The sequence below is a fragment of the Chrysemys picta genome, chromosome 3, assembly GCF_011386835.1.
Source record: "Chrysemys picta bellii isolate R12L10 chromosome 3, ASM1138683v2, whole genome shotgun sequence".
Lineage (NCBI taxonomy): Eukaryota > Metazoa > Chordata > Testudines > Emydidae > Chrysemys > Chrysemys picta.
In genome coordinates, this window is record NC_088793.1 from 156507119 (window position 1) to 156519332 (window position 12214).

General features: G+C 40.4%; 1 protein-coding gene across 11 annotated transcripts in view; it reads left to right on the forward strand.

Moving 5' to 3' along the window:
- CDC42BPA (CDC42 binding protein kinase alpha) overlaps window positions 1-12214 on the forward strand; it is a 326251-nt gene extending 314037 nt beyond the window's left edge. For 5 of the 11 annotated variants that reach the window (XM_005289555.5, XM_042848543.2, XM_065590557.1 and 2 more), the window contains 3 exons: window positions 4823-4940; window positions 5604-5761; window positions 7207-7714. In XM_005289555.5, coding sequence (XP_005289612.1) covers window positions 4823-4940; window positions 5604-5761; window positions 7207-7338 — 408 coding nt within the window. In that variant the 3' untranslated portion in view covers window positions 7339-7714. Of the gene's footprint in view, window positions 1-4822; window positions 4941-5603; window positions 5762-7206; window positions 7715-8168 lie in introns of those variants that run through there. The other 6 variants (XM_042848545.2, XM_065590558.1, XM_042848542.2 and 3 more) reach the window with 5 other exon arrangements.

The following is a 12214-nucleotide window of genomic DNA, read 5'->3' on the forward strand; positions in this document are numbered from 1 at the left end:
CCCTTTATGCACCTATATGCAAAACCTAGACTGCTTGGAATGCCCTTTCACTGCTGCTTTTGCAGAGGGCTTCTAAAGCAGTGTTTCTGCAGGTTTGGGTAACCTAAACCAGAATCCACTACAGGTTCCTGTTGCTGGATAGGGTTTTCAGGTCTGTGCCTATGTACAATACTCGCAAGAATTTGGACCCCTGAGGGAAAGTTACTCTTTTCACATAAAAGGGGAGGAAACTGCAATACAGAGTCCAGGCTGTTAGCAGGCAAGTTCTGGGGAATCATAAGAGGGCAGCCATGCACAATTAAATCCCGAGGACTGAATACATGGTCAGTTGTCCCTATCAGAGAAGTCCTGACCATCACAACCACAAAATAAGCAAAAACGAAGCAAGAGCATTTTGGAGAAGATGGTCTATATGTGGTTGTCTGCATCTGGTTTGTTCAATCTATTTAAACTTGTGACTTTTTCTGTTGGGTGGAGAGTTGTGTGGAATATGTGAGAAGAATACCCAACTTAATGCAAAAATAACAACAACAACACAACAACAACATCCTTATTAAGTAGGGTTGAAATGCATGTTTTGTGCAAAGGCCAACCTAAGGCTTATGCCCCACTGAAGTCCCACTTTGCATCAGTGACTATCCCCCTTGGTGCACACATTATTTTCTATACTTACAACATGCGGGTGTATTTCAGGATCCAATCCTACATCCCTCCCTGACTCTTGTGAGTGACCGCACTGAAATCATTGAGGGCTGCTTGATTGGGCCCTTGCTGTGTAAAATCTTAGTAAAAATAGAGCACCACAGTACTAACATTACAGTTGCATTGAAATCAGTGATGTGACACTAGTATAAAACTGGAGTGACACCAGTGACTCAGGAGCCCTCTGTGTGAGGCTCAGCTCAAGCTCCTTAGAGCATAAGACGCTTGGCTTGTGTGAAGGAATGCATCCTCTCTGCTTTGCCGTGGCTGGAGGAGAGAAATGGTACAGTGTCAACCAGGGCCATGGTTGGGTTTTTTTCCACTTAGCCTAAGGACACTAGTACTCTTCATGGAACTCGGGAGGTGCTCTGATACCAAAGCCATGGGCACACTATAAGAACCTGAATAGGATGGACTCAACAATCTGAGTTAAAAAATGGGTCTGTAGTGCACATGGGCTCTCATATATTGCTTTGTGATTTCATATGACCAAAATAACCCTGTACAGTAGGAAATAGTAAGACAAGGTTTGTTTAGTGATAGATAAATATAAATCCCAGTAGGAGGCTGCTTAGAAAATACAATGGAAATCTCCTATAGAGACATATTTCACCCAATCACCCATGGCTCTGGAAGGCCCATGTGCAGCAGAATCGGTGTAGTTTCATTGCGTAAAGAGGTGAATTAAGGAAGGCCACATGGAGGTACGGTTTGGGGGTAGATCAGGGCAACATGGTAGAGGAGCAGGAGCAAAGCCCATAGAGCCACCATTACGCAGATCTACCAACCATTGTATCTTTGCAGTGTAGCAACCCTCCCTGCGTCTGTTTCATTCTCTGACTGAGCTCATGATCTGCATTCTGATGCACTGAACTAAGGGACTTTCACCCTCCATCGCTACAGTGAACTCAGACTGCTCTGCAAGCAGGTCTCCACTGCAGTTATTTCCTCTTCAAAGGCATATCTGCTAGTCACTGTTTATTTTTGCTTGGTTCAGTGCTGGTGATGGATTTTATATGCTGGGATTTGAATTGTTTGATCTGTGTGTGTGTTTAAATGGCTGTCTCAGGGTTATTTTTTCTTAATGACTTGCTGCTCTTTGCTGTTTTATAACCACTGCTTTTAGATGCTGGTTGTTCTCTTATGTGAATTCTTTCTGTGTCGTGTGCATGCTGCTTTGTTATGTTGTTTCTGTTCTTTACTGGCATTGATTTTTTTTTTTTTTTAGAAGAATGGTGAAACATTTGCTCTGAAGGGATAAACATATATAAGGATTACATGGACTTTCCAAACAGATATAAGGGGAAATAATGGTGCTCACGTTTTGTGCCTGCCATCTTTAATGGTTTAATGTGTTACAGCTGATCTCTTTAAAAAGATTGTATTCTTTCCAAGTACCAAAATTTTGTTCCCAACCCCACCCGCTTCGTTAATTGAGGTTGCTTAGTTTCTGTTAAGGAGGTTAGCCGCCTTATCATTAAACATACCAATTCTCTTTGAAGAACCATGTGCTCCTCATCTGACAAGCATAAAAGCCCCATTTTGCATTTCCAATGTATTAATCACAATATATAACAACTCAAGGTGCTGTATTTGGCTTTCCCTAGTGTGTCTCAGAATATCTCAAGAGCCGAACACCCTTGAGTGCTTAATCCCTTATCATTCTGTGCAGTCTTTACTGTTGCTGTACTATCCATATGCTCATGTTGTTGTAAACTATATCAAAATTGCCTACCATGTGCGTCTGGACGGCACAAGAACAAGCACTAGATACTCCATTTCATGTTCTGTGATAAGTGAGATAAGGTTGTTGTCAAATATATTTCATTTGTTCACTGCTTCCTGAAAAAAGAACATACAAACAATGCAGGACAATATATTCTTGGGAATTATTTGAAAGGCACTTTTTGAAACCTGCAGGTATTTGCTAAAGTACTGTTGGGAACAATCCAACATTGGCAGGGAGACAGACTGGATAATCAACAGGGCTTTTCCATCCCTAGCGTCTCAGAGTCTCTTATGTTGATAGCTGAGAGAGATCTTGGAAAGAAATTCACAATTCTTGTTTGCTTATTGCAAATTAAAAATGAATTGTTCTCTCCACATGTGAGAATGAGGAGGGGGCATCTCTTATGAACTCAGAAGGATTGATTGTGTAAGTGCAGCATTAAAAACAAGGGCAGTAACAAAAGGAAAGTAACAAACAATAATTCTTAGCACTTTACATGTTCTAATTGCATTGCTAACTTTAATCCATTCATTATCTAGAAACCTTCCTTTTAGCTATAACCTACCGAGAGAAATGGATAGATACTTTAAATTATTGTACATATTCTTACCATCTATTGGAGGAGACATAAGTGTATAGATATGGAGATGTATTTTATACACCTATTTATCAACTGATGAGAGCTACAAAATGTGATGTGATGCAGACTGTATGAAATAGTTCAAGCTCACATTTTCCCCTGTACACTGATTTGATATGCCTGTATTACTGACCTGCTATTAGACAATAAGAAACCGTAACGTAATATGATTCTTCTATAAACGGGGGGGAAAGTATTGTTTAATAAAATGGTGTGGCACTAGACGTGTGTTCAGATCTTTTTAACATCTTTCGCTTTGGGATCTGAAAGTGGCAGTGGAATGCTGACTTCTTCCTCATGTCTTCTTCCTAACGGTAGATTTGAGATCCCTTGCAGCTAAGGTATCTCTTATGTAGTAATGGTAGAAATAAATATAGTATAGGTGAGAGAATTGGTTTTAAAATCTAATAATAAGGTTACAAATTATGTATTGGGAACACTATTTTGTGCATGAGGGGAACGGCTACGGAGTCTGCAAACTGTTAAAAACAACCACCACCATCCTGGAACTGGCCTGACAGCAATGGACCGTCTGGGTTAGGGCTTTTCCCTGCCACAAACATGGTGTGGGTCTGGCTGAGCTGTTCATTTTGTGTGGATCAGGATATTCCGCTAACAAATTGCTACATGGCGGAGGGTTGGGCAGAGCCAATTTCAAACTTTTTATTGCATTGTTAAGTTTCAGTAACATTCTTGCTTCAGAAGGCAGCTGCAGTTGTGAATTTTCTTTCATACTTAACTGCGTTATCTTAGTATAATGAAGATTTCATGGGTATTAGTGCTTAAAAAAAAGTTGTCTAAGGAGAGGGTGTATTTTAAAGACAAAATGGAATGTGTGTTATAAACTGCTCAGTGCTATAAATTGTTTGGGTCTGTTTTTGTTTTTTTTACAAGGGGGCTGTTTTTCCACCTCTGTGTGAAGAGGTTTGATGTACCTAATTCCCATTAATGCTAATGAGTTCTATATACAAACCACCTGAGGAGCAAGATAAGTACATGCTTATGTTTAGCTAAAACTCCAGAGACAGGCAATCACATTGGAAACAGTAGAGTGAGCCCTAATTTGGGATGACAATAAATGAAAATACTTATAGAAAACCAAAAGCATCCGATTAGTGTTCAGACTAAAATATTCTTGTCTGTGCAATATAATCTGAAAACAGAAGGCCAAAGTTTGCTTCTAACTATTCCCATGAAGTTCTGGAGTAACTCCACGGAAACTGGCGGAGTTACTTGAGCATAACTGAAAGCACGGTTTGGCCTAATATGTCTCTATAACTGCAAGAAATACACTGCAAGCATCAGGGGATGATTAGATAATAGTGTCATACAAAATATATACAAGCCACAAATTATGGCATCAAAGAGATACGTTTCAATAAAATACTACTTGGAAAGATATAGTTAGAAACAATGCATTACATTAAGCATCTTTTTTGTAACTGTTATCTAAATTAATACCAGTGGTCAGGCTCCTTGTCAACATCAGCAAGAAAATTCTGATTCTATTAGAATGTTCTTTCAGTTGTCTGCATATGTCCATGTAATTCAAAACTTCACTTTCATGCTGTGTGTTCTTCCAGTCTCTGCACTTAGCTGCAAAATAGTATCCAGAAAATTAGCTCTGGGAAGGTGAGGGAATTTGGAGGGTTTTTTTGTTGAAGTTGGTACCTCCGCCCTATAGCATCCACTGCTGACTCAGCAGTAAATGAACACAAACCTTTCTCTCTTTGTGTCTCCCTGCACTGCAGAATCTTCGGCCTCAGGAAAGTCGGACCATGTTCAGTGGCTCTGTCAGTATCCCATCTATCACAAAATCCCGCACAGAACCAGGGCGATCGATGAGCGCCAGTAGCGGGTTGGCAGCAAGTGAGTGTCTGTCTTGCCACAAGCCCTGTGCAGAAACCTTCTAACCGAACACTGCCCCATACAGGAACGTTACAGCTGTGCTTGTTGAGCAGGGTTTTCAGAGTTGCTCTGCAGTGGCCCAGCTCTGTTCCCACTGAAGCCAATGGGAGTGTTTTACCAATTAGATTAATGCTGAGAACTTTTGAAAATCCCGCTTGGCGTTTGCTGTTTCTTAAAACATATATGGTATTGATAGTATTAGAATGATATCAGAATTAGTACTGTATTCCTCAATACTGTGATTTCTTGACTGCTACTTAAGGGCTTCATCCTGCCCCCATTGAAGTCAATGGCAAATTGTCCATTCACCCCAATGTTTTGGGGTTTTTTAACTTTGTTGTTAGAGTTAATTACTTGGAGCCTTCTGTGCATGTAACAGCACTGGAAATTTGGCTGCTGACGTGGAAGGGTTAAATTTTACTCCTACCATCCTGCCTAGATATTGCAGTGTTCCAGTGCATGAGCACATCCACAATGTAAAAGAGTACATGGAAAACAGGGAATTAAGATTATGTAGAGGGAGGTTCTGTAGGAAAGCAAAACTAAACAAAGTAACAGCTAGCCAACTTCTTAGTGTCTTGCACACACATCCATGATGCAGTTTTATTCACACACGCCTTTTAGGATCATCGGCACAGAACGGCAGTGCTTTGCGGCGGGAATTCTCAGGAGGGAGCTATGGAGCCAAGCGTCAGCCTATGGCATCGCCATCAGATGGTTCACTGTCCTCTGGTGGTTTAGACCAAGGCAGCGACGTGCCGACAAGGGACTATGAACGAGAGGTGAGTAACAAGAGCGAAGGGAAGAAAACTGCGAACTGTGGATACTGAATAGGGTCCAAATTCTAGTCTCAATTTTGCTGGTGTAAATCTGGAATAACACTGGTGCAACAGAGCAGGCCCTAGGAAGCTTAGAAATCATTGTTCAAAATAAAATGTTCTATTGTTTGTCTTTTGAGACTTGTTGACATAGGATTTTGGTCAGACTATGTCAGCTTTAAACATCTGGGCAGATGTGTAGAAAATGCATTGAGGTGGTATACTCAGTACCCCGGAATCAATAAGGCTCATGAATGTAGTAGCTTAATAAAGTAACTACACAAACTTGATACTGACCTTTTGTAGCTAAAAGGGACAGTATTCCTTTTGTCTTTTGGCAGAAAGAAAGCTTTAGGCCATAAGCAGATGAGTCATAAAAAAGACACATTGGTTTTGTGTTCATTGAATGCCTAGAATTAATCAGTTAATATGTAAAAAGTCAAAAAAAAATCTTTTCTCTTCAGACAAGTTTTATCTGCATTCCACCAAAATATTGAAAGGGAGATGAGAAATTAATTATTGTTTCATCCGTTACACCATTTATAAAACATGCCTTTCACTATGTCTCCAGGAGCATGTACAAATAGAACCCCTCCGAACCACCACCTCACTGCATCCCCCCTTCATGCTCCTCAGGCAGAATCCTGAGTAAATAGATGAGCATAAAGGTCAGACTAACAGAGAGAGAAAATTCCAGTGTCAGGAGCCCTTCACAAGGAACAACATGCTCCTGCTGGTTCAAAACTGAAGATGGCTGCAAAAATGCCTCAGCCAATCTCACTCTCTGCATTGTTATATAGGGAGAGATGGGGGCTTTGAGGTTGCCAGGGCTGTTATAGATCAAAATCAACACTGAGTGCCAGCTCAGACTGCAGAGTGGGCAGGTGCATTCTACACTAACTGAAGCTTTGACATGATCTCAAGGGTAGTCCATGTAGAGTGCTTTGTATCAGCATTCACTTTGAAAGTTACAGAGGGACAGATAACTATGGCAAGGTCCACATCAGAAAGGAGACTTCTTAACCAAACCCAGGGGTGAAACAAAGTGTCTCCAGCCACCACTACTATATGGGAGTCCAAGAGCAGCTGGAGGTGCAGAAGCAACCCAATGTTGCAAACCTCAGTGAGGCGATAGACCCATCATTTGTCTGTAACAAGGGCCGATGCATCTTCTGTGCACCATCATTACTTATGCCTTGTGTGAACTGGGCTTTAGACAACTCACTCGAATGCACAGAAAAGCAAATATTGAGCAAAGAATGTTATTGGATAGAAAACTTAGGGGGAAATGTATGCAGCCCTTTAGCTCCGCCCAACTTCTGGTCAAATGTATGTCCCCTTTGGTCTGACTGATTTACCCCTGTTGTGTTATTGCTTATTGATGTTCTTCTGCATTTTTTGGGCTGCAGGATTCTGATTCTCCAAGGCATTCTACAGCTTCTAACAGTTCCAACCTAAGTAGTCCTCCCAGCCCAGTTTCTCCTCACAAGACCAAGAGTCTCTCCCTGGAGAGCTCTGACCACGTGAGTTGGGACTCATGAACTGCTTCAGCATTCAGATCCAACATCACTGCGGCTTATTATCCCCATGGCTTCCCCTTCACTCAACCCAGTTCTCACTTTCATCACCCTTACCACTCCCTCTGAAAATGATCTGAGGGGAAGGGAGAGAAGAAGATAAAAGGTTTGCCTTCTCTAGCACTATTCAGCGCTGCCTCGGCCTCCCCAGATTTAGCAGAGGCAAACAAGCAAACCTAGAGTGTTGGTAAACAACAGATGCCATAGATTTGTATTCGTACTGGTTTCATTTCATGTGGCTACAGCTGCTTCCATTATTACAGATAAATTTACCCCACCCCAACTTGGAGAAAAAAAAGTAGCTTAACTAGACCAGAACAATATCAATTAAAAGAATAAATCAGATGGATTGTTTCCATACAAGAGCAGCACAGAGACCCCACTCCTGGTGGGAGCAATCAGTCCATCAGAGGCACAGGAAAGCTTTCAGCTAGCCACCATGTTTGAATGTCAATCTGATTATCGCCAGCAAATCCTTATTAAAACGATGCATATTTTACTACAGTAGAGAGTTTAAATAAATACACAAATTTAAGAATTAAATACGTATGTATATATTCAAGGAGAAAAAGCAGCATCGTGTATGCAGAAGAAGATGGATGCCTATTTAAGAGAACCTTTAATTTAAAAAGATTTGTGTTGTTCCCGTTTTCATGCTAAATAACACACATTGGAGGCATATATATACACACACACACACACACACGAGCAGGAATGTTCCCTTTGGGTGACACTTCACTGTTTTAGGAGAAATCTCCCACAGTGTGTTCAGTGACCTTTATTCCTCTTGTCAGTAGCAGAACTAAAGCTGTAACCCTCATTTGAAGATGTCCCTGCCTGTCATCTGCAAGAATAACATTGATTTGAAAGTGAACCATTCTCCCATCTACAACAAAGAGCAACATTCAACCATGTTGTCGTCATGGTTTCCAGTGGGGCGGGCATTAGTTGTGCAGCTTGACACCTTTGGCGCTCATGGATCTCTACTGGATACAGCATCTCCCCTATGATAATAATGGGACAGTGCGGAAGAAATCATAGGGGATACCATTTCTAAAGAAGGTCAGTGACTGACCTGGTTTAATGATGAAGGAAATGGTCTTCTGAGCCTCCTCAGCCATATGTTAACCAGAAAGCTGTTATAATGATTATCAAATACTAACATACAATCTAAATCAATCAAATGTGAGTCCTGTTAGCCCAAAAAGAGCCTCTGTGGAATATGTTGTTGCTGTGGCATAGCGAAGAACCTTGAAGACGCTGACCTAATACTGTTCATGCTGTGGCAGCTTAAGACACCTGGTAGCCCAGAGCTGCCATGCTGATGAGGTTTAATGATTTCCCTCACCTGCCATTTGGACTGTGGTTTCAATTTTTTTCTATACAATACCCTGCTGTTTGATTCCAACAGCGATGCAGGTTGCAAGCAGAAATCACACCACCAGAGGACAGGATCCGCAGAAGATGCAGGCCTGTCTTTCAGCCAAGAGCCTGACATTTAAATCAAGGGAATAAAGAGGAGGCAAGATAAAAAGCAAACCGATGTCAAGCAGGAAGATAGTCCATTCCCTTTTCCAGTGTGAGCTTCTCTTCTCAGTGGGATCATTGCTAGCTTTATGCCACGACCCCGCTCAAGCATATAAAGGGCTTTTTGTATTTAGAAAGCTGGTTTTCCAATGATTTGGCATTTTTTATGGCTCCTATCAAACCATTCCAAGCGCTTACAGTCAGCAGTGTAACATGTTTCATTCACATTAATAGATGCTGAAATGAGTGGGAATTTTCCAGGTTCCCTTCACTGAAGGAACTTATGGGTAAGTTCAAGTAGGGTTCAGACGAATTAGGTTAATTTACAGGCACAACCAAAACACAATGATGAGACACAGATCATTGCCTTTACTGTGTAACCATGCAGGGGTCTCCTAGGTGCTAGTTCTGTGTTTTATTCTGCGTTGAGTGGATTGTCCACACATAAACCTGTCATTCAAAGGTTGGTTGCTTGGTTGTTTTTTGGTGACGGGAAGGAGGGGGAATACAAAAATTTCTATAAAGTATCATGTCAAAATCCTGCCTGTCCTGATTGGTGGTATGTTGGTGCCATGCGTTTCGTTGTCACAAATAAACTTGGCATTGAATAGTAAAATCTATACCAAACAGGCAAACACTGAGTCCCTTCCCAGCATGGTAGCTTTTCATGTCTTTCCAGGACACACACATAGACATGTCAGAGGGACTTGCATTATTTAAAGTCCATAGTCACCTTTTTCTTAAAGGTTGTATATTGTTCCATATGCACCAAAGGCTTCTCTTCCTACAGTTGCATCCTCCTCCTGCTCCTGGTGTAGCCCACCATGGCCTCACACGTTTCAAAGTGTTGCAGACTAGTTTTGTATTTACTGTATGTTGTATTTAAACGTTAATCATATTTTGATGTTAACCTGTTAAAGGGAAGATTTGAGGCTATTAGCAAAAACCTGTGTGATAATTCCACATGGGAGGGTCAGTTTATCTGGAATCAAACTGTGTATTCCTTTTGCTTCATCTCTGCTCCATTTGAAAATGGAACCAAAGAACCAAGATACAGCTTACTTTTAAACTAACCCTAAACAAACCAGTACATTTGCTTACTCTCCTCTTATGGTGAATATGAACCTGTTTAAATGTACATTTTCAGATGGAGCATAGATTTGCCACTTTACAGAGCTTAATTCCAGAAGGTGAGACCCCATCCTGTGAGGCCTAGCCTGTTAAATACAGTACTTATGTTGGCCTCTAGCCCTTGGCAGTGTCCTTTTCAAGATGACTCTATTTGGTCTGGTATTGTACATTTTACACAAATCATGCCTTTTAAAAAGAGGGAGAAACAGGCAGTTTTCTCAGTTGAAAAGCAAACGTCCATATACATTATTTGAAAGTAAAAAGCATTTTAGGAATTATATAAGGAATCGGTTCTGATGGGTCTATCCAAGTGTAGGCCATTTGAAATTTTTGTTGTTGTGAACACGTTACAAAACATGGCTGTTGCAGGTGTGCTTTTTAAATTCTCATTGGGATAAAAAAAATAACTTGGTCGTTTTAACTGTAAGACTCTTGTCTGAGATCTCAGAGGCAGTTGGCTTGTAAGGTTTGGTGTTTGCTACTAGGCATTGTTTAAAGTTTCCAGTTATATATGGTTGCATTTATCCAGGCAATGTATAATCTCCCACTGAATTTTGACTAATATATTAGCATATGTTCTGTGTACACTATATATCTCTCTCTTTTTTTTTTTTTTTTTTTTGCTAAGACTGAAACCATTCTTCATTTATCAGGACATACTCTGTTTAAGCAAATGCCTTTGCTTCAGTCACTGAAAGGCTCCAAATAGATTTAAGCATGTCCCTGAGGACCATAGCTTCCAGAATGAAAAAAGGTGCAGGAAATCAATTTAAGCTCCCCCCCAAAAAAATCACACTTCCCACATTTCATAATTCCCAAACCAAGCTTTAGCACTTTGTCTGTTTCACATACCACGTCTAAACCCATTGCATTTGCTATATAGTTCTATCACTTAGGCAGCTTTTCTCTCCATCTCAGTCTCTTACTGGCTGGCTTGTTTGTTATAAATGTGGATTATTATTATTCAACCGTTTTGCAGTTATGACTTGTGCTGTTAAGAGCAATAATCTTGATTCTGATAAAATTACAAACACATGTTGCACTCAGATATATGGTTTATGAAACAACACAGCAGAGGGATGCAGTGTTCTCTGCATACAAATCAAAAGCACAGATAATGTATTTGGTGGATGTAGTTAACTACAACAACCGCCTTGGGCTTAAGCAAAACATTCTTCCTAGAACAGTGTCAGACTTCCAGAATGATACACTGCAGTCAGAAGAATTTCTGACTAATGGGGGCACCCTGATAATATAAGTTTTGTACATCAAGAAGCTTGGATGGGTTAGACTAAAAAGAGAGCAGGCCCAACCACTGAATGGTAGATAACAAGAGTTCCTAAAATTCCAGGTAGTTCTAGGTTGTTGGAAGCTTTTTTTTCTTTCAACCATGTCCATAAAATTTGAAAATTTTAAAGACGTTCACCAGGCTGCGATTCACCCTTGTGTAGGGGGCTTATGTACCACTTAAGTTCTCAGGCTAAGGCTTTAGTGGTATGTAGCCTTTGTGCAGGCCTGCTACACAGGAGCCTGGTCCAGACATGAATCTCACCCCACAGCTGTAGGCACACGTATAGCTCTAGAAGATGAAATGGACTTGTGTACTCAATTCCTATTTGAGAAAAAAGCTCCCAAAGAGCCAATCTGCTGTAGATCTCCAAGCCCTTGTTGTGCAGTGAGGCAATTCCACTACTTGTTTGTTCTTTCTTTCCAGCCACAGTTTAAAAAAAAAAAATTCATTCATGAAGAAGAAATCCATAAATAAAACCACTCTTGGTATTTCAGAGTAATTATACCTGCTTTTTTTATGTATGACAGTTTCATATCATTTTTAAAAAAAATATTTTTTAGATTTTTTTCATTGTAATATTATTGTACAGTTTTGCATGGCATAGATGTAATCACTTTTTGTTTTAAGAGTATAAAAGCTGACAAGTGTGCGTGTGGGGAAAAGATATTGCTTTTTGCCTCTTCTCACTATTTTATTTTATGCCCTCACTGTGGTAGGGGACATTGTAAGAGATTCTCTGCTACAGAACGCTGTAGATTCTTTTGCACAGAAATATTTAAGGTGGAATAGTCAACAATGTAATAAATGACTTGACACCAATATTTTATGTTGGTAACACTTAATATTAACCTACTTTGATGTACTGCAATAAAAACAGGGAACTGTTAGAAA